At 44.1% G+C, this 26,099-nt stretch overlaps 1 protein-coding gene across 3 annotated transcripts in view; it reads right to left on the bottom strand.

Annotated features, from left to right (window-relative positions):
• Positions 1-26,099, bottom strand: part of hpo (serine/threonine-protein kinase hippo) — a 304,676-nt gene that overhangs the window by 117,575 nt on the left and 161,002 nt on the right. For 2 of the 3 annotated variants that reach the window (XM_070102291.1, XM_070102294.1), the window contains exons 1-2: positions 24,733-25,193; positions 23,549-23,590 (exon numbers count right to left, since the gene is read on the bottom strand). In XM_070102291.1, coding sequence (XP_069958392.1) covers positions 23,549-23,590; positions 24,733-24,881 — 191 coding nt within the window. In that variant the 5' untranslated portion in view covers positions 24,882-25,193. Of the gene's footprint in view, positions 1-23,548; positions 23,591-24,732; positions 25,194-26,099 lie in introns of those variants that run through there. The other variant, XM_070102292.1, reaches the window with a different exon arrangement.

The following is a 26,099-nucleotide window of genomic DNA, read 5'->3' as shown; positions in this document are numbered from 1 at the left end:
AAGGAAGCAGAGCATAAGTCACTTTGACTTTTTTCTGGGGTTATTCCAGATTCTCTACACACATGCTGCTATGTATAATAATATATGTAACTGTAGTTGTATATACCTGAATAAACTTAATGTACTTATGTACCATAAATGCTAGACAGGAACAGAACGTGTGCATCCATAACCTGAGGTTTGTTTACTATCACAAAATGTAACTTTCAGAATTAGGCCAGACTAATGCTCAATATACTACACAATAGGTGTTGTACTGACATTATATCCAGTATCCTCTCATTTAAATATCAATTTTAGTGTAGCCCTTCTCAATTTGTATTTAAACATTATTTCCAGTATGCTCACATTTTTACCCTGATGACGCAGAGAATATGAAAACACCAAGAACGTAAGTGGAGTAATGAAGTGGGTTTACTGGTCCATGCTGAACAGGTCCAACTCATACCCATGCACTCCTATTTATATAATTGTTCAACCAATTTTTAAAGTTACTAGAGGTTCGCGCTTCAATAACGCTACATGGGAACACAGCCCGCGCGTCGACACCTTTATTGACAAACAAGCGTTTTCCTATATCCTTTCTAACTTGAAAAGGGGTACTTAGGAACAGTTCAGGGCATTTATTAAGTACCAACAGCCTAAATGATCAGGACGTCAACCGGAAGGTCTGGTCTGGGACCGGGTCGTACTACATGTTACTCTCTCCCCTCTCATTTCCCATCTCTGTCCCCTCTCTCACCCCCCTCTCTTGCCTGTCTTATTACAGCCCCTACTCTCACAGTCTCCCAGAGATCCTCGCTGCCTCAGCCTCACAACCAACATTTAATATTCACCCTACACCAACAATATCAATTACGAAACATTGAGAGGGCGTCCAAGGCTCCGGGGATCACATAGCAGCTCTCATGTTTGTAGTGTTCGTTGACTGTCCGAAACCAGCGAGTCTCGCGAAACCGGATGATTCTGTCCTGAAACCGGACGATTCTGTCCTGAAACCGGACGATTCTGTCCTGAAACCGGACGATTCTGTCGACTATACCGCACTCAGGCCAAATTGTATCGAAACAGATTCATTGCAGAGACTTTGATATGTCCTGAACTAAGAAACTAATTCTTTATTTAAATTTATAACTAAAACAAATAGTAAGAATACATTACAAATTACAATTTTTTTTTATAAATTCATTGGTTTAATTGTTGGATGTGAAGATGCAATATGTTATTTATTTAGAAGTCAATGAATGAGTTGTGTAGTGAGGGGAGCTGTTGCTGCTCTGCCTGCTGTCACCCTTCACTCTGTACCCCTTCCCGACCAACACCCTCCCCATCCCATCCTCTCCATTCCCGACCAACACCTTTCCCTCTACGAGTTGCCCTGAAGTCTTGTCTGCAAGTTTCAACATTCAGACACAGGATCCAGGCCGAAATTTGCTAAATTTTCCTCGAGAAATCTTCGTGGCGTCACCTGGGACTTCACAGCGTCCCACGCTGTTCTTCAGTCACTTGTTCATTGTGTAAAAGGATGTTTTACTTATTTTGCGGACGCGGATATCTGTTTACAGTAAAATGCGGATGTAAGAAATTGTGCAGATGTTCCGTGGATGCGGATATCCGATACATCTCTACGCCACTACACTCTCACACCTCTGCTGTTTTTCTGGGAATTCAGTGTGAATTCTTTGCCAGAGTTGTGTGTCCGAGTGCCCGAGGTCACTCGAAGCCATGTGGATCATGAAGCCACGTTTGAATAAGGCCACGTGGGTTAACAAAGCAGATGTCGAAAGCCACATGCTGTTGTCTGCTGCCTGACGTCGTTGCCTGACGTCACCTCACGATGTCACCCCACGACATCACCTCACGACACGTAAACCATGGCATCCTATCATCCTTTGCAACCGATACTAAGATCTGCATGAGTGTGTCATTAGACTGTTCCAAAAATACATGTTAATTTTAAAACTTCAAAGGACGTGCGCTCCACAATGTAATTTTTATTCCATTATACGAGCCTGTACTGTGTGCCAAAATTTGGATTATTTCATGCATATTTAAAGGTTGCGCAAAACTTCGCCTTTGGTTTCTCTCTATCACAGATGTGTATCAGAATGGTGGTTAGTAGGGTGTCCCCTCGAGTTTTTCTCAACTACCAGGTTTCCAACGCGAGGTGACATACTTCTCATCTCACAATTCTTTCACCTGCAGCAGAACCTACTCTCACTTTTCCTCGCCTTGATCTATGTTCTGGTTCTGGAATGAGATTCCACGTGGCTTGGATTTCCTCCATACCCTTCGAGCGTGTCCAGTCGCAAAAGATCGCGAATGCTGCTGCCATCACCTTTGCACGCCATCTGTGGTATCTGGCAGAGCACCTGGTTGGATTGCCGTTCTTTGATGAGAAAGTGGACATTGCGACAAAGCTCTAGATGGTGACCAACGTCAAGCGGGAAAAGAAACCAGGGTGCCCCCGTCGCTTGCAAGGTGTCCCAGAGATTGGAGTCAGACTGGAGGATTCGTGACTAAGAGGACGCTGAAGAAGTTTAGCGTCATTGCTGAGCAGAGGAAGGGGAAGGAAAAATCTTCCTTCTTGAATGAAGAACAAAAAATGTGAGTGTCAACATAGTTGCTGATCCCCTGTATTATGTATATGTTATCTAAGTATCATAGTACCATCCATATGTTTTACATAGTTGACCCCTTGCTAGGCTCAGTGACTAGCTTGTGTGACCTTATGTGATGGCGTATGTGAGCGCTGCGCTCCCGGTCTCTCCCTCACTCCGTGCTTAGGTCTACGAACAGGCAACACAGGCAGTCTGGGCTCCCCTCTCACACTCTGCTAATATAAGTGTTACCATCCAACAAGTGTGTTTAACTCCAACCATCACATCTCCACGAACCCTCCCAACATGGGAGATGAACACCGCGTTCCTGGAAATGAAGTTTGCGGGCTCTTTGAAGGTCATGAATGACTCAGCAGAAAGACGTGTTTCCCTGGACGAGGAGCAGAAACAGTACCTTCTTTGCCTCATGGCAGATCACCATCGCCGCTTCCCTGCTCCGACCAAGGAGAGACTAATGAAGGAGGGTGACTGAATTTTACAGGGACAGATTGAAGTCCCACCTTATTTCATCGTTCAAATAGGCATGGGGAAGCATTATTACGGGCGAGTGCGGAGCAACTTGTTACTGGCAGTTGGCCCGATGAGTGACACGACCAGATGCTTTTGAGAGGCTAATAACTTTTCCCCTATATAAGATAGAGACCTAATTCCTTTTGAATCTGATAGTCTCATGAAATAAATTATGTTATTAATCGTTAGTTTCACTGAAATTCCATGGAAACCTCCTAGAAAACCACAGTATTTGAGGGGATGTTTGGCCAAATTTTGATGTTTGTTCAACTTGAGAAGCGAACTGAGTGAGATTTTCTGTTGTGACACTGTGTTCTTTACTGAATTCGAAAGACAAAGGATGGGAGAATACGATTAAGAATTTACATTTTTTTTTCACCTTTTAGTGGGAGAAATCAGCTGGGGAAAACACCCATTTTCAGTGATTTTTTAGTTGAATACATAGTCCAGGGGTTGGCGAAGGTCGATCAACACCGACGATTTCTCATCCAAGAATTCATAACAAACACGTTGCTTTATGTAAATAGCTCATTTCATTTTCAACAAAGCGCTAAAAACTGGTTATTGATTCAGTCATTCTGCTTTCAGAGAAAATTGGAGTTATGCTATGCGAAAGAGGAACAAAAATTAAAATTTCTTCAGTTTCTCTTCTGTCGGAGAGACGCCTTTTTACGTGACCCCTAAAATTGAACGAAATTTCCTGAAAATTGGTCAGAATGTTACTTAGGAACAGTGTAACAAAATAAAACTTGTGGAGTGAACAATTTCACAACTTAATTTTTTCAGACCGGTCTAGTGCGTCATACACTGAGGACACAGCAAAACTCCAAGAAGATATAAACCAAGTTTTCCAATGGGCAACGGAGAACAATATGATGTTCAATGAAGACAAATTCCAACTACTCCGCTATGGAAAACTGGAGGAATAACAGCTAGAACAGAGTATACTACGAACTCTAATCACACAATAAAGAGGAAAAGTAACGTGAAGGACCTGGGAGCGGTAATGTCTGAGGATCTCACCTTCAAGGATCACAACTGTACCACTATCACATCTGCGAGGAAACTGATAGGATGGATAATGAGAACATTCAAGACAAGAGATGGCAAGCCAGTGATGATCCTTTTTTAAATCACTTGTTCTCTCTAGGTTGGAATATTGCTGTACATTAACATCCCCATTCAAGGCAGGTTAAACTGCAGATCTAGAGAATATACAGAGAACCTTTACTGCACGTATAAGTTCCATCAAACACCTTAACCTGGAAGCACTTGACTTGTACTCACTGGAGCGCAGGCGAGATATATCATAATCTACACCTGGAAGATCCTGGAGGGACTGGTTCATTCTAATATGCACACAGAAATTATTCCCTATGAAAGCAAAAGACTTGGCAGGCGATGCAACATACCCCCAGTGAAAAGTAGGAGCGTCATTAGTACACTAAGAGAAAGCACCATAAGTGTCCGGGGCCCAAGACTGTTCAACAGCCTCCCACCAACAATAAGGGGAATTGTCAATAGACCTCTGCTTGCCTTCAAGAGGGAGCCAGATGGATACCTAAAGTCAGTACCGGATCAGCCGGGTTGTAGTTCGTATGTTGGACTACATGCGACCAGCATTAACAGCCTCGTTGATCAGGCCCTGATCCACCAGGAGGCCTGGTCTTGGACCGGGCCGCAGGGGGTGGGGGCGTTGATCCCTGGAATATCCTTCAGGATCCCATCCTGACCAACACCTCCACATCCCATCCAGACCAACACCTCCCCATCCCATCCTGACCAACACCCTCCTTATACCTTTGAAGAGTTTCGAGAGCTTCTCTACTCTCTGAGCCCGGCCATGGGCCAGGCTCGTCTGGTGCTTGCCTGGTCAACAAGGCTGTTGCTGCTGGAGGCCCGCTGCCCCACATATCCATCACAGCCTGGTTGATCTGGCACCTGGTGAAGATACTTGTCCAGTTTCGTCTTGAAGACTTCTACACTTGTTTCAGCAGTGTTTCTGGTATCTTCTGGTAAGATGTTGAATAGTCTCCTTCTCCATCCCATCCTCACTTCCCGACCATTATCCTCCCCATCCCATCCTCACTTCCCGACCATTATCCTCCCCATCCCATCCTCACTTCCCGACCATTATCCTCCCCATCCCATCCTCATCTTTCCCGACCATCATCCTCCCCATCCCATCCTCACCCTTCCCGACCATCATTCTCCCCATCCCATCCTCACCCTTCCCGACCACTCATCCTTCCCATCCCATCCTTACACTTCCCGACCACCATCCTCCCCATCCCATCCTCACACTTCCCAACCACTATCCTCCCCATCCCATCCTCACCCTTCCCGACCATCATCCTCCCCATCCCATCCTCATCTTTCCCGACCATCATCCTCCCCATCCCATCCTCACCCTTCCCGACCACCATCCTCCTCATCCCATCCTCACTTTCCGACCATCATTCTCCCCATCCCATCCTCACCCTTCCCGACCATCATCCTCCCCATCCCATCCTCACCCTTCCCGACCATCATCCTCCCCATCCCATCCTCACCCTTCCCGACCACCATCCTCCCCATCCCATCCTCACCCTTCCCGACCACCATCCTCCCCATCCCATCCTTACACTTCCCGACCACCATCCTCCCCATCCCATCCTCACCCTTCCCGACCATCATCCTCCCCATCCCATCCTCATCTTTCCCGACCATCATCCTCATCCCATCCCATCCCCTCATCCTTACCTTCCCGACCATCCTCCCCATCCTCCTCATCCCATCCCCTCACTTTCCCGACCATCATTCTCCCCATCCCATCCTCATTCTCCCCTTCCCACCCTTCCCGACCATCATTCTCCCCATCCCATCCTCACCCTTCCCGACCATCATCCTCCCCATCCCATCCTCGCCCTTCCCGACCACCATCCTCCCCATCCCATCCTCACCCTTCCCGATCACCATCCTCCCCATCCCATCCTTACACTTCCCGACCACCATCCTCCCCATCCCATCCTCACCCTTCCCGACCATCATCCTCCCCATCCCATCCTCACCCATCATCATTACACTCATCTTTCCGACCATCCTCATCTTTCCAGACCATCCTCATCCCATCCTCATCTTTCCCCATCCTCACACTTCCCAATCCCATCTTCCATCCTCTCCCATCCCATTCCTCACACTCCCCATCCCAATCCTCCCCACTATCCCGACCACCTCTCCTCATCCCATCCTCACCCTTCCCGACATCATCCTCCCCATCCCTCCTCATCCCATCCTCACCCTTCCCAACCATCATCCTCCCCATCCCTTCCTCACACTTCCCAACCACTATCCTCCCCATCCCATCCTCACCCTTCCCGACCACCATCCTCCCCATCCCATCCTCACCCTTCCCGACCACCATCCTCCCCATCCCATCCTTACACTTCCCGACCACCATCCTCCCCATCCCATCCTCACACTTCCCAACCACTATCCTCCCCATCCCATCCTCACCCTTCCCGACCATCATCCTCCCCATCCCATCCTCACCCTTCCCGACCACCATCCTCCTCATCCCATCCTCACCCTTCCCGACCATCATCCTCCCCATCCCATCCTCACCCTTCCCGACCACCATCTTCCCCGTCCCATCCTCACATTTCCCGACCGCCATCCTTCCCATCCCATCCTAACCCTTCCCGACCAACACTCCCCAATCCTCACCTAAAAAACCCTCCCAACACGCCTCTTTCCCACTACACACCCGCACAAGCGAGCTGTGTATCGAAAAGTGCTTTTAACAATAGCCTCCCCCCCCCCACACGACAAATGGCTTCAAAAGTTTAGCCCCACAAAGTACAAAGTCATGAAACTTGGGGAAGGACAAAAAAAAAAAAGACCGCAGATGGAGTACAGCCTAGGGGGTCAAGGCTGCAAAACTCGCTCAAGGAAAAGGATCTTGGGGCGAGCGTCATACCAAGCACATCTCCCGAGACACACATCAACCAAATAACGACTGCAGGATATGGACGCCTGGCAAACCTAAGAAAAGCGTTTCGACATTTAAGAAAGGAGTCATTCCGACACTGTACACCGTGTACGTCAGGCCCATATTGGAGTATGCAGCACCAGTATGGAACCCACACCTGGTCAAACACGTCAGGAAATTAGAGAAACTACAAAAGTTTGTAACAAGACTAGTCCCGGAGCTAAGGGGTATGTCCTACGAGGAGAGGTTAAAGGAACTCAACCTGACGACACTGGAGGACAGGAGGGATAGGGAGGGATATGATAACGACATATACAATACAGAGGAATTGATAAGGTGGACAGACCCAGAATATTTTAGAGACGGGGTACAGGAACAAAGGGAAACAACTGAAAGTTAAATACTCAGATGAGTCATAGGGATGTTAGGAAGTGAAATAATCTGGAAAATGAAGTAGTGGAGGCAGGATCCATACATAGCTTTAGAAAGAGGTATGGTAAGTCTTGGAGCAGGGAGAGAGTGGACCTAGTAGTGACTAGCGAAGAGGCGAGATGCTGCGAGTCGACCCCTGCACTCACAAATTGGAGAGCGCACACACACACACACACACACACACACACACACACACACACACACACACACACACACACACACACACACACACACACACACACACACACAACGTGTACGTCTCCGGGTAACCTGATGGCTTGTTATTTATGATCTTATATATATGTTTCTTTAAAATATTAGACAATCTTAAAAGCCCTCATTAGATTTATATCCCTAGTAGGAATTTCACGGACTATTCAAAGTGATCAAGGTAACAATTTTACTGCTAAAGCCTTAGAGACGTGTTGAGGCGATTAGGCATTAAGCAAAACCTTTCCTTAGTTTATCACCTTCAATGTCAAGGAGCCTTGGAAAGATTTCAGCAAACTTTGAAAACTATGATGCGGACTTACTGCCTGCATTTACCTTCAGACTGAGACGAACCTTTATCTTTGTTGATTTTTGCAATGAGAGAAACTGTGCAAGAATGTACAGGGTACAGCCCGTTCGAAAGAGTTTTTGGTCATAAAGTAAGGGGTCCACTGCAAGCGTCTAAGGAAGAATGGTTGGGAGAAAAGACTATACGATCCCAAAGTAAGACTACACCTAGCACGTCAGATGGCTAACAACAACCTAAAAAAAAAAAAGAGGACAACATGAAAAAGAGGTATGACAAGGCATCAAAACCCCGTTCGTTTAATAAGGGAGAAAAAGTGTTGGTCCAGGAACCTGAACGTGGTCACATTGTAAAGGCAAAGTTTACCACCCCTATGCAGGTGGTGCAGAAAAATCTTTATCTTAACTATGTGGAAGCGCCACTCAACAGACATAAAATGGGAAGTCTACCACGGAAATCAGATTAAAAAATTCTTTGAATCACCTCATGCCCCGATCATGACCTTGTCTTCTATACCTGCAGTGCAGACCCTGACGACGATTCTGACTCCTTGTACAAAGTTCCACAGGCTTGTATAAGAATTCCTAACTCGGCTCTACTTCAAACCCTCGCTATATTATGTCTGGACTTACAGAAGCCCAAATGACTGATCTCATCAGTCTTCTGCAAACCTATCCTGACATATTTTCGGATATTCCAAAAAATGTGCAATCCTGGTTTACAAGACGTAGATGTGGGCTCTGCTAAACCTATTAAACTCTCTACCTACAGAGCTAACCCAGAGAAGCAGAAACTACAACAACGAGCTAAAATTTTCTATCAGAACATGGGTTGGTGGAAGAGTCAAGTCCATGGGCCTCGCCTTGCATCCTTGTGGAAAAAAATTTGATGGGAGAGTATGGATGTGTAGGGATTACCGCAAGGTAAATGAGGTCGCAGTGCCAGATTGACCACCTAGTAGATTTCGTGGGTATGGCTAATTCTGTTTCAAAATTAGACCTACTCAAGGGATACTATCAAGTTCCAGTAACTGACAAAGCAAACGAGATCTCTGCCTTTGTGATTCCAGGAGGACACTATCAGTATACTGTGACTCTGTTTGGCATGAACTCGCCGGTCACATTCAAGAAATTATCCATCATGCCATAAGTGGGCTAGTAAGCAATGTGCTTACCTGGATAATTTAGTGAAGGTTCTTGATACATGGGACGAACGTATTTCTCGACTTAAAGATCTTTTCGAGGGGTTAAGAAAACACTTAACGGTAAACCTCAGTAAGACATCCTTTGACCAATCTACATTAACATTTTTAGGCCATAAGTTGGGAATGGAAAAGTAGCACCCAAATCAGCCAATAATATGACTATTCAGAATTATCCATTTCCCCAAGATCAAATATTTTCAAAGGTTCCTCTGAATGACAGGATTTTATACAAGGTTCTGCCGTAATTTATCTGATATTGTGGCCCCCTTGACCTCCCTTACCAGCCCTAGGAAAAAGTTTACTTGTTCCCCTTCTTGGCAAGAGGCCTTCAGTACAACTGAGCGACTGCTGTGCGCAGCTCCCGTACTTCTAGCAGTTTTGTTTCATGCCTATGATGCGGGAGTCCTCCATCCGGTCGTCTACTTCTCAGCCAAGCTGAAGCCACACCAACGGACCTACTCCACAACAGAGGAGCGGCCCTAGCTCTGGTCCTAGCACTAGAGCATTTTAAGGTGTATGTGTCATCCTCTCCGCATGTGGTTCAGGTGTACAGCGACCACAATCCATTAACCTACCTGAGCTGTATATGCAACAATAACACTTGTCATATGTGCTGGGTCTTAAAACTTCAACTTTATAACATCTCCATCAAAACAACTTGATGACGGACTCACTTTCCAGGGCTTGTTTAGTGAGAATCTTGCATATATGTACATGTATCTTTAGTATGTTAGGTTTAGGGTAATGGGAAGCTTTAGCTCTTTTTTCCTTATTGTATGACCTATATTTACATAATTTGATACTTTATATGAGAAGTAATGAATAAGGCTTTTAGGTGAGAGGACACATTGCTCTCGTCCGCAAGTGTTTGGACATTTGTTAGCCATACTATCTACTATCTTACTCTGGGGAAAGTGCTTGGCTTTAAAGACATTCACATAACTTTATGGTGTAAATATTGTAAACAGTAGTAGCAAAGGAATATACAAGAAAGAAAAAACTACCTCTTTAGTGTTCGCCTTGCCCTTGTTTTGCCCGGTTGCTCACAAATTGCCGACGCCGACTATGATAATGGCCAGGTGCAACAGGCCTCGAACTGCTACCCGTGTACGTAATAAATCTGTTGAAATCGCCTTCATGAGGAATCGTGTTTGTGTGTCTCAACCCACTGTGCACCCATGTCTGTACCCTGATTATAATATGGTCAGAGAATGCAGTCTTTAATTAACACTCATTGCTCGTAAATATAAAGTCTAGGGTATTTCTCAGTCTGGCTGGTTCTGCAATCTGCTGGCGTAAGGTGAATTTATTGTAGAGGTTTACTGATTCTGTAATGTGGGATTGTTCCTCCAAGCTAGTTCCAGAGACTTTCTTTGTAATGACAGTCTTTGCTATACTTTTTTTTCATTTAAGATTCTCAAGTTGAAGGCTGCACGCAGCAGGATATTTGAGGATCAGTTTGATACGTTATCAAAACAGATCTCAATCTATTACCAGCTCCTTGACCTGCTTGGAGGTTATCTAGTTCGTGGAGGTATACTGACCATGGAGGAAAATATTTTGTAGAGACAGATGGACCATGGAGGTTGGGTTATACACAAGCACAACTAGGTTCTGGTTTTCGATTCTGACCGCCAGAACCTAGACTACAGCATTAGTGATGATCAGTAGCGTATATGAGTGACTTACAGGCTAACCTCCCCTTGTTGCCTATATGTATTTGTATCCAAATTTCACAATCAAAATAGCGTTTTCTGCAAGCCTCCGTGAACGCTACAAACATTGCATCTGACTCCATGGAAAGGCTACTGATAAGCGGTATTTTATTCTTCTTCCTTAGTTTGAGACCTAGTACATTTGTAAACACCGACGATACGTAGCTAGTTGCTGTGACTGTTGGTTCGACTTAGTATCTGTGGTTCTGAAAATTGCCGTTAGTACACACAAAAGTACTCTAGCTTGGAGAGAACAAACGACTTAAAGAATATTATTGACTCAGAATCTCTTATTTTGAAAGCTTATATAAGCCCCTTCTCCGCGCATATGCTGTACTTATATCAAGATTGATGGACTGAACACATCGACTCCAGGGTGAGGAGACATCTCTTTACTGGACTGAGAAAGCCACTGGTTGGCGAAACGTTTGATAATAGCAGTAGTACACCTGGATAGTTGCTGTCTACCAGTTTATTATAAATGTTTCTCACTCATATGATAGTAGAATAGTACCTCCCTAGATGGCTGGTGTCTACCAACCTACTACCTATATATACATTCTGCTACCGTGTAGATCTTTCTCGAGGATCACATCTTCAACCCCCTCCCACCAGGTTTGACTCTCTCTCTCTCTCGAGCTCAGACCACCTACCCTAGTTGATGGCATCATCTACCTCATCGATCCTTCCTCCACTCTTAGCCCCCATCATTACTAAGCTCGCTCCCTCACTCTTGCTCTTCCGCTCTCGCTCTCGCTCTCTCTCTCTCTCTCTCTCTCTCTCCAAGCATGATCTCTTAATATTTTTCTTTTCGGCTCTCTCTCTCGTATATATCTATGTCTATCTCCTCAAGGATACCGCTTCCCAGTCCCAGACCAGGCATCCTGGTGGACCAAGGTCTGATCAACGAGGCTGTTACTGGTCTCACCCAGTTCATCATACGATCCGCAGAACGGCTAGACAGGCACTGATTTGAAGAACTTATCCAGTTCCCTCTTAAAGACACCCAGGGGTCTCTTGGAAATCCGCCTTATTTACTGAATAGTCTTGGGTCCCTTACACTAACTGGGTTGTCTGTGTATTCATGGCACCTCTGCTTGTCACTGGGGTAGTTTGCAACGTCTGCCAAGCCTCCTACTATCGTAGGCAATGTTTCTTGTGTTCAGGTTTGAGACCAATTCCTCTAGGATTTTTCAGGTTTAAATTATGTATTTTTCTAGCCTACATTCCAAGAATTAAAGTTTCAAGTACTTTAAACTTTCCTAGTAATTTTGGTGCTTGACTAAAAGTATACGAGCAGTGACGGTTCTCTGTACATTCTCCAGCTTTGCAATTTCACCTGCCTTAAAAAAAGCTGTTAGTATACAACAATATTGCAGTCTAGAAAGAACATTTGACTTGAAGAGTATCCTAACAGGCTTGTCATCTCTTGAAGGTTCTAGTCGTCTAGTCTATCATTTTTCCTCACTGCCGTGATAATGACACTGCTGTGATCTCTCTCTAATATACATCTCAATCTCTCCTCCTGTCTCCAACTCTCTCTCGTTCTCTCTCCTCTCACACCCCGCCCTCACCTGTCTCAATCTTCCCCTCTTTCCTACTCTCCCTTTCCTCTTTCCTACCCCTCTCCCCATCCCACCTCTGGCCCCGTGCCAGATACCCACTCAGCATTTCGTATAATGTAAAGGGGATTTTCAGAGACCGTGACTTGAAGAATAGAGACTCTTATATCCACTATTCATAGAGCCTAGATTTACTCGGCCTCTGTCTTATTCCTCTAGGCTCAAATAAGTCGTTTGATGACGGAGAACGTCGGGATAACAAAGATTTACATTACTTTTAACTAGTAATGTAAATATTTTGTTATAAACGATTTACATTAATAGTTTTTATAAACGATTTAGTAGTTAAAGGCAAATCATTGGTTTTTAGACGTTCTGATTACCTGTAAACACTTCCAGGATTGACTATGTTAATGGTATACAATACCGACAAGTTGATATAGCCGTCCTGCTCCACTTCTGGTTTAGTGTGACTCTGTAAATGGTCCAAGTCGGACCGAAACGTCGTCGTAAGCTTCTCTCTTCTATGTGCGGGTTATTTGTGTACACATGTGCAATGGATGTCTTTTTTTCTGAAACGTTTCGCCTACACTGAGCTCTGAGCACTGAGCTCCTCAGGAGTGCTAGAATATCTGATACACGAAAGGAGGCGCTGACCAGGGAAGTGGAAACTATCGAACTTAAGCTAAATGACTCTTACAGGAACCAGGAGAGGCAGGAGGAGCTTAAAGCTATTAGTGAAATTGAAAGAAATTCAAAATATTTCTTTTCATATGCCAAAAACAAGGCAAATACCACATCTAGTATCGGGCCCTTACTCAGACAGGATGGGACTTACACAGATGACAACAAGGAAATGAGTGAAATATTGAAATCCCAGTACGACTCTGTGTTTAGTGAACCACTAATCAGTCTGAGGATCGACGACCCAAATGATTTCTTCATGAATGAGCCTCAAAACTCCATAAATGTATGCCAGATTTCCGACATTACCCTAACTCCGATAGATTTCGAAAAAGCCATTGACAACATGCCTATGCACTCAGCCCCGGGCCCAGACTCGTGGAACTCTGTTTTCATTAAGAACTGCAAGAAACCCCTCTCGCGTGCCCTAACTACACTATGGAGGAGGAGCTTGGACATGGGTGAAATTCCAGTCACTTAAAACAACGGATATAGCCCCACTCCATAAAGGTGGCAGCAAAGCATTAGCTAAGAACTATAGACCAATAGTTCTGACGTCCCACATCATAAAAATCTTTGAAAGAGTGCTAAGAAGCAGGATTGCAAATCACCTGGATTCCCAAAATCTGCACAATCCAGGGCAACATGGGTTCAGGGCAGGTCGCTCCTGCCTCTCACAACTACTGGATCACTATGACATGGCCTTGGATGCACTGGAAGAAAATCAGAATGCAGATGTAATATACACAGACTTTGCAAAAGCATTTGACAAATGCGATCATGGCGTAATAGCCCATAAAATACGTGCTAAAGGAATAACTGGGAAAGTGGGGAGATGGATCTTCAACTTCCTAACAAATCGAACACAGAGTAGTGGTCAACAGAGTTAAATCGGAGGCTGCCATAGTGAAGAGCTCTGTTCCACAAGGCACAGTACTCGCCCCCATCTTATTCCTTATCCTCATATCAGACATAAACAGAGATATACACCACAGCGCCGTATCATCCTCTGCGGATGATACTAGGATCTGCATGAGGCTGTCATCTGCTGAGGACGCGGTTAACCTCCAAGAAGATATAAACAAAGTTTTCCAGTGGGCAACGGTAAACAATATGATGTTCAATGAGGACAAATTCCAACTACTCCGTTATGGAAAACTGGAGGAGATAATAACTAGAACAGAGTATACTACTGACTCCGGCCATACAATAGAGCGGAAAAATAATGTAAGGGACCTGGGAGTAGTAATGTCTGAGGATCTCACTTTCAAGGATCACAACAGTGCCACGATCGCACGTGCAAAGAAAATGATAGGATGGATAATGAGAACTTTCAAAACGAGAGATGCCAAGCCCATGATGATCCTTTTCAAATCACTTGTTCTCTCTAGGCTGGAATACTGCTGTACATTAACATCTCCATTCAAAGCAGGTGAAATCGCAGATCTAGAGAGTGTACAGAGATCCTTTACTGCACGTATAAGTTCTGTCAAGCACCTTAACTACTGGGAACGCTTGGAAGCACTTGACTTGTACTCGTTGGAACGCAGGAGGGAGAGATATATCATAATCTACACTTGGAAAATCTTGGAAGGAATGGTCCCAAATCTGCACACAGAAATCACTCCCTACGAAAGTAAAAGACTGGGCAGGCGATGCAAAATGCCCCCAATAAAAAGTAGGGGCGCCATTAGTACACTAAGAGAAAACACCATAAGTGTCCGGGGCCCAAAACTGTTCAACAGCCTCCCATCAAGCATTAGGGGAATTGCCAATAAACCCCTGGCTGCCTTCAAGAGAGAGCTGGACAGATACCTAAAGTCAGTGCCGGATCAGCCGGGCTGTGGCTCGTACGTTGGACTGCGTGCGGCCAGCAGTAACAGCCTAGTTGATCAGGCCCTGATCCATCGGGAGGCCTGGTCATGGACCGGGCCGCGGGGGCGTTGATCCCCGGAATAACCTCCAGGTAATCCAGGTACACAGTAGACTTCTTAAGTCGAGTACAGAGGAGGCAGCAGTAGAGATGCAAAGACGATGTAATCAGTCCATTACCCTTGAAGACGTAGCTTTGAGGTGGTCAGTCCCTCAGCCTGGAAAAGACGGTGGAACAAAGCTCTTATCACTTCCAGGATTATTGCCCCGGCGGCCCGCTCCCAGACCAGGCCACCCCGGCCACTGCTTTATCAGCCAGTCTGTTGGTGCCAGCCGCAGGCAGTCCAGCTAAGGATGTGCCAAAGTATCGGTATGGGAGATAGCGGGGAATTTTGATGGCATCGTTATCGACCTAAAACTGAGCATCACTATCACCAAAAATTTGTTATTATTCCATCGTTTATTCCAACATCGGCACCACAGAATGTGATACCGACAAGATGTGCACACACATTTATGTGCAGTTCAGGACATTTATTGGGGAAAACGTGTTTTCTCAGGAGTAGAACTGAAGAAGCCTCTCGTGGCGAAACGTTTCCTCTGTCTTGAACTGTACGTGTGTTTTTCTAACGTAGGCACCACAGCCTGGCTGATCAGGGGCTGAGTTGTGGACTTGATGCAACTGCCTCTTGAAGAGTGTCAGGGATGGTTTGGGTAACTGCCCTAACAGCCTGGTTGATCAGGCCCTGATCCACCTGGAGACCTGGTCAAGGGCTCGGCCGCAGGGAAGTTCACCCTCAGAACGCCCTCCAAGCAAATCCCAGAACGTCTGTAAAAGCCTGCATTTGTGGTCACAGTGGTGGCCCATGCTAACCTCCCTTTGGTGTGTAGAAATATACCTTGTTGGATGAATGCTGTTAGAGCCAGTTAGTCCAGTGTTTAGCACACTGGTCCTTGAGTTTTAGGACTCCCCTCCCATGGGTTCGAGTTCCACTCGTTCTGTGATTTGGATATTCAACTTTGACAAATGGAACACAGATTAGTCGCAAAAAAAAAATAGTCTTAGCAATTTAAAAAAAAAAAAAGGTCAATGTCATGAGGCAGGGTCGTGGGGCTTTTACTGTTTCATATTATAAATGGTAAACAATATCCACATATTGATAAGTAACACGGATGTTTATAGTGCTCTCTTATGGTACCCACGGAGTCCATGCTTTTCCCTGAGTTTATTTTACACTTCCTCTCATATCTCTCACTCCTGTATGTTGTGGCAGTGTGCAGATTTGAAAGTAGGTCCTCATGTACTTTTCAGGTACATATTATCATGTATTTTTCCTACGCACCAGTAATTACGTATTTAGGATTTTAAGGCGCTTCTAGTAATTTAAATGCTTTATTAGCTCTGTGCCGGCTGCAAACAATATCTGTATTTGCTCCAATTCTGATCTCTCTCCTGCCCTGTTGATAGCTCCCATGAACACTGAACAATATTCTAAACAAGAGAGCGCAAGTGATTTGCAAAGTGTCAACATTGGCAATATTTCCTTTGTTTTGAAATTTCTCATTATCCACCCCATCATCATCCTGGCTGTCGTGACATTTGCCTCGTTGTGTTTGAAAGATTAGCCGAGATAATTACTCCCAAGTCTTACACGCGTTCCTTTCATGCTATTTAATGATCCTCTTGAATTTTGTATACAGTGTTCCTTTTGAGTTTTTCATTCTTTCCATACCTAGGCAACTGGAGCTTATCACTACTGAACGTCACTCTGTTCTCCACTAACCAGTGGAAAATCCTGTTTATATCTTTCTGCATTTTTTTTTCAGTGTTTTCTACCGAGGTAACTTCCATGCTTATTTTAGTGTCATCTGCAACTGATGATACAAAACTTAATTGGGTAAAGATAAGAAACAGCAGAGGTGCCAAGATATAAACAAGTCTTCCAGTGGGCAGTAGAGAATAACATGATGTTCAGATATGGTAACAAGGAAGAGCTCAAAAAGAGATGCAGTATACATGACACAGAGAGGTCACCCCACAGAACATGTAAAAGAACATGTAAAAGGCCTAGGTAATAATAGTATCAGCTGACCTATCTTTTAAAGAACACAATAAAAGCAAGTTGGAAAAGGAAAAATGACAGAGCGGATAATGAAAACTTTCAGTGGCGTTATTAGGAATGGTGACACTATATCATGTGGGATTCGAACACGTGGATAGGGTAAAGTAATACTCACGTAGGCTGGAAGTACGTACAATTACGGATAATGTGGGGAGCGCCCAAACAGCTGTAACCTTGCCTCCTTGCTCACTCTCGTATGACTGACTGGCCGCCCACAGTACCCATATGTGAGGGGGTCTTCATCCACTTCACTGGATCAATCTGTTCCACCAGTTGAGGAGAAAGACTTAGCTCCCACTGACTTCCCAGATGAAGTCAAGCGTTTGTTGACTCTGTTGAACAAACGTCGTAAAGCCATTGCCTTACCAGGTGAGAAGATGGGTATAACGAACTTATTGTCCCATCGTATTCCACTTGAACCTGGTACTAGACCTATCTACATACCTGCGTACAGAATGCCTCATTCACAAGTTGCTGTCGCAGAAGAATTGATCAATCAAATGCTTGATGATGGAGTTATTGCACCTAGCAATTCACCTTGGAATGCACCCTTGATCCTAGTACCTAAGAAGGATGGTACTTGGCGCCCAGTGATTGACTTTAGGAAGTTAAATGCGAAAACTATTCCAGATCGCTTCCCACTTCCTGTACTGGGTGATCTTTTACGTAACATCGGAGATAAAGTCTTTTCAACCCTGGATTTGTTACAAGGGTTTTGGCAAGTCCCTCTTCACGAGGACAGCCAAGACCTAACTGCATTCTCCACTCCTACAGGTCATTACCACTTCCTCCGTATGGCGTTTGGATTACGATCCTCCCCTATCACGTTCTCAAGGCTCATGACTAATATCTTTAGAGGTCTCATAGGTAATGCACTTATGGTGTACTTAGACGACGTAATCGTCATGTCTAAAGATGTGGATACACATTTGAAGACTTGATGTAGTACTTGGTAAGCTTGAAGAAGCCAATTTAAAGATCAAACTGTCTAAATGTCAATTTTTCAGATCAGAAATTAAGTTTCTTGGTCACGTAGTCACTCCTAGAGGGGTTACCACTGACCAAAGTAAAGTAACTGCAGTACTAAATTTTCCAACACCCAAAACTGCTGATGCCGTAAGATCCTTTGTGGGCTTAGCAGGTTTTTATAGATCTTTCATTGCCAATTTTTCTTCCATAGCTGCTCCTCTAACTGAGTTGCTTAAGAAAGATGCTCCTTTTGTTTGGACCTTCCGTCAAGAAAGAGCATTCCAAACTCTAAAAGAAAAGCTAACATCTGCTCCAATTTTGAAATTTCCAGATTTTTCTAAGCCCTTCTATCTGACAACTGATGCTAGTTCAATTGGCATAGGTGCCGTACTAGCTCAGAAGACCGATGGCAAGTACAACGCAGTTGCATTTGCTAGCCGAGTCCTTACGAAGGCTGAACGTAATTATACAGTAACTGAGCAAGAAGCTTTAGCAATAGTATGGTTTTTAAAGCACTTCCGAGACATTATTTATCAGTACTCTGTTCATGTCTTGACAGACCATGCTCCACTGATACCTTTATTCCAGAACAAACAACCTACTGGAAGGTTAGCCAGATGGACCTTGACTATCCAAGAGTTCAATCCCACCGCTGCCACCATTTATCATGTGGGATTCGAACACGTGGATAGGGTAAAGTAATACTCACGTAGGCTGGAAGTACGTATAATTACGGATAATGTGGGGAGCGCCCAAACAGCCATAACCTTGCCTCCTTGCTCACTCGTATGACTGACTGGCCGCCCACAGTACCCATATGTGAGGGGGTCTTTGAATACTGCTGTGGTCAGCACAATATGAATACAAACAGTGACTCAGGCAGAGACGGTTGGTAGTGAGTCATCTACTGGTACACTGGTAACTGGTTACTACTACTGAGAATTTATCATGTGGGGTTCGAACACGTGGATAGGGTAAAGTAATACTCACGTAGGCTGGAAGTACGTATAATTACGGATAATGTGGGTAGCGCCCAAACAGCCGTACCTATCTCCTTGCTCACTCTCGTCAGACTGACCGCCCACAGTACCCATATGTGAGGGGGTCTTTGAATACTGCTGTGGTCAGCACAATATGAATACAGACAGTGACTCAGGCAGAGACGGTTGGTAGTGAGTCAACTACTGGTACACTGGTTACTGGTAACTGGTTACTACTACTGAGAACTATTCAAATCACTTGTGCTCCCTCACTTAGAGTACTATTCAGTGTTGACAGCACCGTTCAGAGCGGGAGAGAGATCAGAGCTAGAAAAAAATGAGTACGATATTTTTCCTCAAAAATTTAGCCAATCAGAATTAGGATATAGGCAGGGGGGGGGAGGGGGCGTCCTCGACACTGGAGCGTCTTGTTCACCGTAAAACACAGTATTTATGTCCACACTGAACCAATAAAATATTTTAACTAGAGGTAATGCCTCAAAGTATTGGAATTGTATTGTCTACAGTGAAGAGAGAGATGCAATAAACCTATATACTAATTCTCTTACTCTAGCCGGTATCCGAAGCTTACTAAAATCTTTCCAAATAACCCCCCAATCATACGTTGGATACACGGCCACCCCTTGCATAATTCCTTGACCTTTCACTACCCTCACCAACCGTTTCACTTTGATTTTATCTGAATTCTGAATGAAAGACCTAGTCACAAACCTACTTTTGATATACCTTTGATGAGTTTCGAGAGAGTTTCTACTCCCGCTGCCCGGCCCTGGTGCCTGATTAACCAGGTCGTTGCTGCTGGTGGTCCACTGAACCACATATACATCACAGCCTGGTTGATCTAGCACCTGTCCAGTTTCCTCTAGAAGACTTCTACACTTGTCCCAGCAGTGTTTCTGATATCTTCTGTTAAGATGTTGAATAGTCTGGGACCATTGATGTTGATAGTGCTCTCTCAATGTGCCTCCAGCACCTCTGCTTTTCACTGACTTTAGTTTACACTCTCTCCCATATCTTGCACTTCAGTAACAGTTGTACCTTCAGGCACTACACAGCCAGCATAATCTCAGGTTGAACTTTACCTCTGATATACCTTTGAAGATTTTCGAGAGTTTCACTACTCTCGGAGCCCGGCCATGGTCCAGGCTCGTCTGGTGCTTGCCTGGTCAACCAGGCTGTTTCTGCTGGAGCTGCTTTAAAGCCTCTCTTAGTGTCTGGGTAATATTTCTGATAGCTGCTGACAGCAGGCTGAGCTCTTCCGCTCATAATGAACCAAGAGCTAGAGAGCTCACTCCTTCCCAGCTAACAATAAGAGGGAGGGAAACGCAAGGAGGGAGGAAAGGGTGGAAGAAGGGAAGGGAAGAGAGGGGAGGGGAGGGAGAAATGGTTTATGAGACTAAGAAAAAAGTGACATACGCCGGTGAGGGGGAGAGAGAGCCACCTGGCACTCTAAACACTTGATGGTGCCAGGAAAGAAGAGAAGGAGGAGAGGGTGACTGCCACAGGTTTATGTAACATAAACTAACTCAACTCAGTTTAAAGTATATAAAATAGTACGAGGAAAAACTGAAAGAATTCAGAAATTGACGTATTAAAGAGACTAGGTAGAAAAACTCAACTTGTGACAGGTACACCAGACGACCTACCATACACAACCATCCCATACAGTGCCTAATTATACACTAATTAAAATTACAAATAGACTTTTACTGAATCTTACCATTAGTGTCAACAACAGAGTAATAGCTTACCATTACCTAACCATTAAATGGTTTATGGTGGGAGAGTGGGGTAGTTTATCTACTCTATGAGAGTCATTCACGCTACACGTCAAATTTTTACCACCAGACAAGACTACTTTAATACATAAAATAATGATAAGAGTAGTTTCTCAGCACATACACGTTGAGAAACATACACCTCTGGGTGTATACATATATCCTGTGATCATTAGATAACACTATGTAACAAAATTTCACTTTTGTCGTGTTCCTGGGAAATAAGCATCATTTCCCAATTCTTTATAACTAAACAAACTTTAAAAAAGCAATTCTGATGCCAGAAATTTGCTTTTGTGGTCAGGACACTTCTGGAACACTTTCAAGAAAGACTGATGTAAAACAATTATGTTCTAGGGCTTTGCTTGGCAAATATAAAAACAGGGGCTCACAAACCAGCATTCAGTTTAGCTCTGGCTACCTGAGAAGACGCATCAGAAGTGAAATGGCATCAAGAGGCTGCAATCATTTTCCAGATCCATTCTGCTACATATGTGGTCAATTTATTATAACAAGAGCAAAGAAGTTCTCTGTAACAGTATCTAAAAAAAATGTGTGAAGCTTACGAAGCATATTTTGGCATGCCATTGGGAATCAAAACAAGACCTGGGCGCCTCATGTTGCTTGTGAACATTGTAAGACAACAATGCAAGGTAAGAAAAAAGAGTCATGAAGTTTCCTGTTAATAGAATACAGCGTGAACCCACTGATCACTCAACCAACTGTTATTTCTGCCTGGTGGATCCTTACAACGTGAACCCACTGATCACTCAACCAACTGCTACTTCTGCCTAGTGGATCCTTCCTAACGCCGAACTGGGAAAAATGCACCTGCTATTTCTTATCCAGACCTTCCCTCTTCTATTGCACCAGTACCAAACAGTACTGATCTTCCTGTACGTACACCTCCAGAAAGAAGTCAACCGTCAGAAGAAGAAAGTAGCAAATCAGAAAATGAACACAGTGAACAAGACTATGATCTCACAGATGCAGCTGTTGGGAGGATTCCTTATTATCCAAACCAAACAGACCTCAATGACCTTATCAGAGATCTTGGTTTGACAAAGTCAAATGCTGAGCTTTTGATTTTAAGGTTCAAGGAGTGGGACCTGGTAGATGAAAGTGTGCAAGTGACAAGCCAAAGAAAACGTCACCAACATTTCTCAAGCTTTTTCACTAATGAAGACAAGTTGTGCTACTGTAATGATGTATCAGGCCTGTTTGGTGCAATTGGAATTGAGTGCAATCCAGATGAGTGGAGACTCTTCATTGACAGCTCTTCCAGTAGCCTAAAAGCTGTACTTCTGCACAATGGGAACAAATATCCATCTTTTCCCTTGACTCTTATGATCAGTGCATCTTAGGGAAGACTACAACCGTGTCAAACTTCTACTGGAAGCTTTGAACTATGATAAGTATGGCTGGGAGGTTATTGGAGACTTCAAAATGGTGGGATTTTTGATGGGACTACAAGGAGGCTTTAACAAGTTTCCCTGTTATCTCTGTCACTGGGATAGTAGAGACAGAACAGCACATTACCAGAGGAAGAACTGGCCTCAAAGGACTAAGTTCTGAGTAGGAAGACATATCAAACATAAACCATCGGTGGATCCTCAAAAGGTTCTGTTCCCTCCATTACACATCAAACTAGGGCTAATTAAACAGTTTGTTACAGCTCTTGACAAAGAGTCTGCAGCCTTCAAGTATCTTCAAGACTTATTTCCCAAGCTATCAGAGGCAAAGGTGAAGGCTGGTATCTTCACTGAACCACAAGTCAGGAAAATCATGGAGTGCTCAAAATTTCCAAAGCAGCTCACAGCGAAGGAAAAGGAAGCCTGGGAGAGTTTTGTTGGTGTAGCTCATGGCTGTCTGGGCAACAACAAGGCTGACAATTATGTGGAATTTGTTGAGACCTTGGTAAAAAGCTATGGTCAGATAAGCTGTAGGATGTCCCTTAAGGTCCATATCCTTGATGCTCACCTTGACAATTTCAAGGAGAATATGGGAGTATACTCAGAGGAGCAAGGGGAGCGCTTCTACCAAGATATAATAAACTTGGAACACAGATATCAGGGATCTTATAATGGAAACATGATGGCAGACATTTGGAGACTTAAACGGGAAAGTGATTTGTTGCTGTTCGCAAATCTAGAAAAACTGCTCATTTTTAACTTTGTAAATATGTTTCAGAAAGTTTAAAATAAAATGTGTAATTTTTTTTTACTTATGTAAGTGTTATTTATTTTATATTTTTGTTTTACATCCAAAACTAGCAAATATTGAAATTAAATAAAAAAATTTTAAAAAATTCACCCTGTAAGCCACAAAAGCAAAGTTTAAAAGGAATAATGGGCATTTTGTATTGTTCTGCAATAAAGGGATTTGGAAGATAACATTTACTTGGCAGGAACTAAAACTGTGTTACATAGTGTAATCTGATACAAGCTCAAACAGAACGCAGAAGTGCTATAAAAGTTTGATAACTTGATGGGCTCACCGGCTCGTTCTCACACCAGTTCTATATTACAAAAGTAAATATTACAAGATTGGCGAGTGTTACATGTCACTACAAAAGTCTTCATTGACCTACCCATTTTCATTTTGTTCTTCACTGTGCTTGGTGTGCGGCTCGCTGGAAAGAAGAAAATAAAATAGTTAGCCTTTAAAATAAATGTAAATACACAGAAAATTAATCACAGCGTAACTATAATATAACACAATTTGTTTCTCGCTTTAAGACTGAAAAAAAATCAAGGGAAGATATGATTACGATATACAAAATCTTATGGGGAATGGACAAAACCAATAAGGGTAGCTTAGGTTAGGGGAGAGGTTAGAAGAGAAGGACATGGGGTGACATGATTGGAATATACAAAATCTTAAGCTGAATAGAAAAGGACAGGATACGTTAGGTTTAAGAAAGGACACGAGAAAACATGATTACTACATACAAAATTTTAAGAGGAACTGATAGGGCAAAGAAGGACAGATTGGTTAGATTAAGAGGACGAACATCAAGAGGACACAGGTGGAAAAGACACAGATGAGTCATAGGGATGGAAGTATTTCTTTAGTCTCAGGCTGGTTGAAAAGTGGAATGACTTGGTTGAGGCAGTGGATGCAGACTTAACACACAGCTTCAAGGTAAAATATGATAAGACCCAAGAGGCCAGAACTCTCTGATGCTCATCAATGTAGTCTAGGAGGCGGGGCCAGGAGCCAAGTATCGACCCCGCAAACACAAATCGGTGAGTACACAGGAGGTTAGTAAACAATAGTACTAACCTGTCTTACAAGTGAAACACACACATACAGATTGGTAGACAATAGCTACCAGGGAAGGTACTACCATCCTTTCACGAGTCTTAAACTGAAGCCTGTTAAATGGTTTACACTCTGGCAAGATTCCTGATATTTACTGTCACAAGAACATGTAAGATGACAAACAAATCTTACTTCCCCGTCTCTGAATAACCTGATGGATCACTGTTGGTGTCGGCAGCTCTTACGTTAACACAGGTGGCTACATCCTGCCTTATCACAGTAACTTCCAACCCTTCAAGTGGGGTGGAGGAGGAATGCAAGTCCTTGGTATTGATAATGGGCTCTTGATTCAAGGAACTGGAGCTACCTTTGGATCAAATACGACTACCTTCCGTTCCTCAGGTACTATGCGAGTCCTATGGATTTACTGCATACCTTTCAATAAGAATTAATAATAGTAATAATAATAACAATAAAGGTAATTATAAAATAAAGAGAGAGAGAACCTACCCAGTGTGGGCGTATCCATTGAGGGGCGAGGAGAGTGGACGTGGGCGGGGCGGGCGTCTCCTGGAGTTGGGCTTGCAAGTATTGCAGTGTATGGTGGGTGTGATGCCAGGGTATAACAACTTCTCGCGGAATTCCAGACTCTCCATCATGGTTAAGATGCATCACATAACCTCTCTCACACTACACGGAACACTGCAGCCTAAAGCACTCACTAGCGCACTAACACGCACACTAACGCACTACAACACTTCACCAAGAGTTAACAACTGACAATATCGATTGTAAGCGTCAATTACAATCCGTATTCCCGTGTATTCTTCAATACTGTACTATGTATTCAATACTGTACTATGTATTCAATACTGTATTATATATTCTTCAATACTGTACCATGTACTGTTAACACAATTCAGTGTTACAAAAGACGCCATGTTACAATTCCTCAGTTTAATGCTACAATACTACTGAAAAAAAAAATCAACGTCAGTTTTATTACAAACATAAATTACTTTTTTTTAACTAGATTTTCAAACGAGTGAGTGTGTTCCGGTGCACAATACTCACCAAGACGCGAGTGAGTGTGTTCCGGTGCACAATACTCACCAAGACGCGAAGTTTCAAGACTCTCATCCCCTAAGATGCGGTCGTCCCTTTTCCACGTCTTTACCAGGAATGTAAAACCTATATAGGCCTAGTCTGGGATGGGGGAGTGGTGATCCCTGAAATCTACTCCAGCTAGGAGGCAGGAGGAGGTGGAGGAGGGGCGAGCTGGTGGATGGATGAGCTGGTGGATGGATGAGCTGGTGGATGGATGAGCTGGTGGATGGGTGAGCTGGTGGATGGGTGAGCTGGTGGATGGGTGAGCTGGTGGATGGGTGAGCTGGTGGATGGGTGAGCTGGTGGATGGATGAGCTGGTGGATGGATGAGCTGGTGGATAGGTGGGCTGGTGGATGGGCTGGCTGGTGGATGGGTTAATGAATACGTGAGTGGATGGATGGGTGGGTCCAGCCATCTCTTCCTCAGGTAGTGGTGACTCACTCAGATATCTGTATGAGAGGGATTACTCACAAGCATCATAATTGCGCTTTGTTCTCAGCGATGCTGCTGCTCTGCTGCTGCTGCTGCTGCTGCTGCTACTACTACTACTACTGCTGTTGCTGCTGCTGCTGCTGTTGCTACTGCTGTTGCTACTGCTGTTGCTACTGCTGTTGCTGCTAGTGCTGCTACTGCCCACACAATATACCCGTGGCTTCACTAGTAGCATCCTTCATACTGAGGGGTCCGGGATCACTCCCCTGAACGGGTGAAACGATGGGCATGTTTCATTACACCTACTGTCCCTGCTCACCCAGTAATAAGTAGGTAC

This window comes from Cherax quadricarinatus, chromosome 81 (assembly GCF_038502225.1).
Source record: "Cherax quadricarinatus isolate ZL_2023a chromosome 81, ASM3850222v1, whole genome shotgun sequence".
NCBI lineage: Eukaryota > Metazoa > Arthropoda > Malacostraca > Decapoda > Parastacidae > Cherax > Cherax quadricarinatus.
Note: the sequence above shows the minus strand (reverse complement) of the source record. Positions and strands in the feature narration are given on the sequence as shown.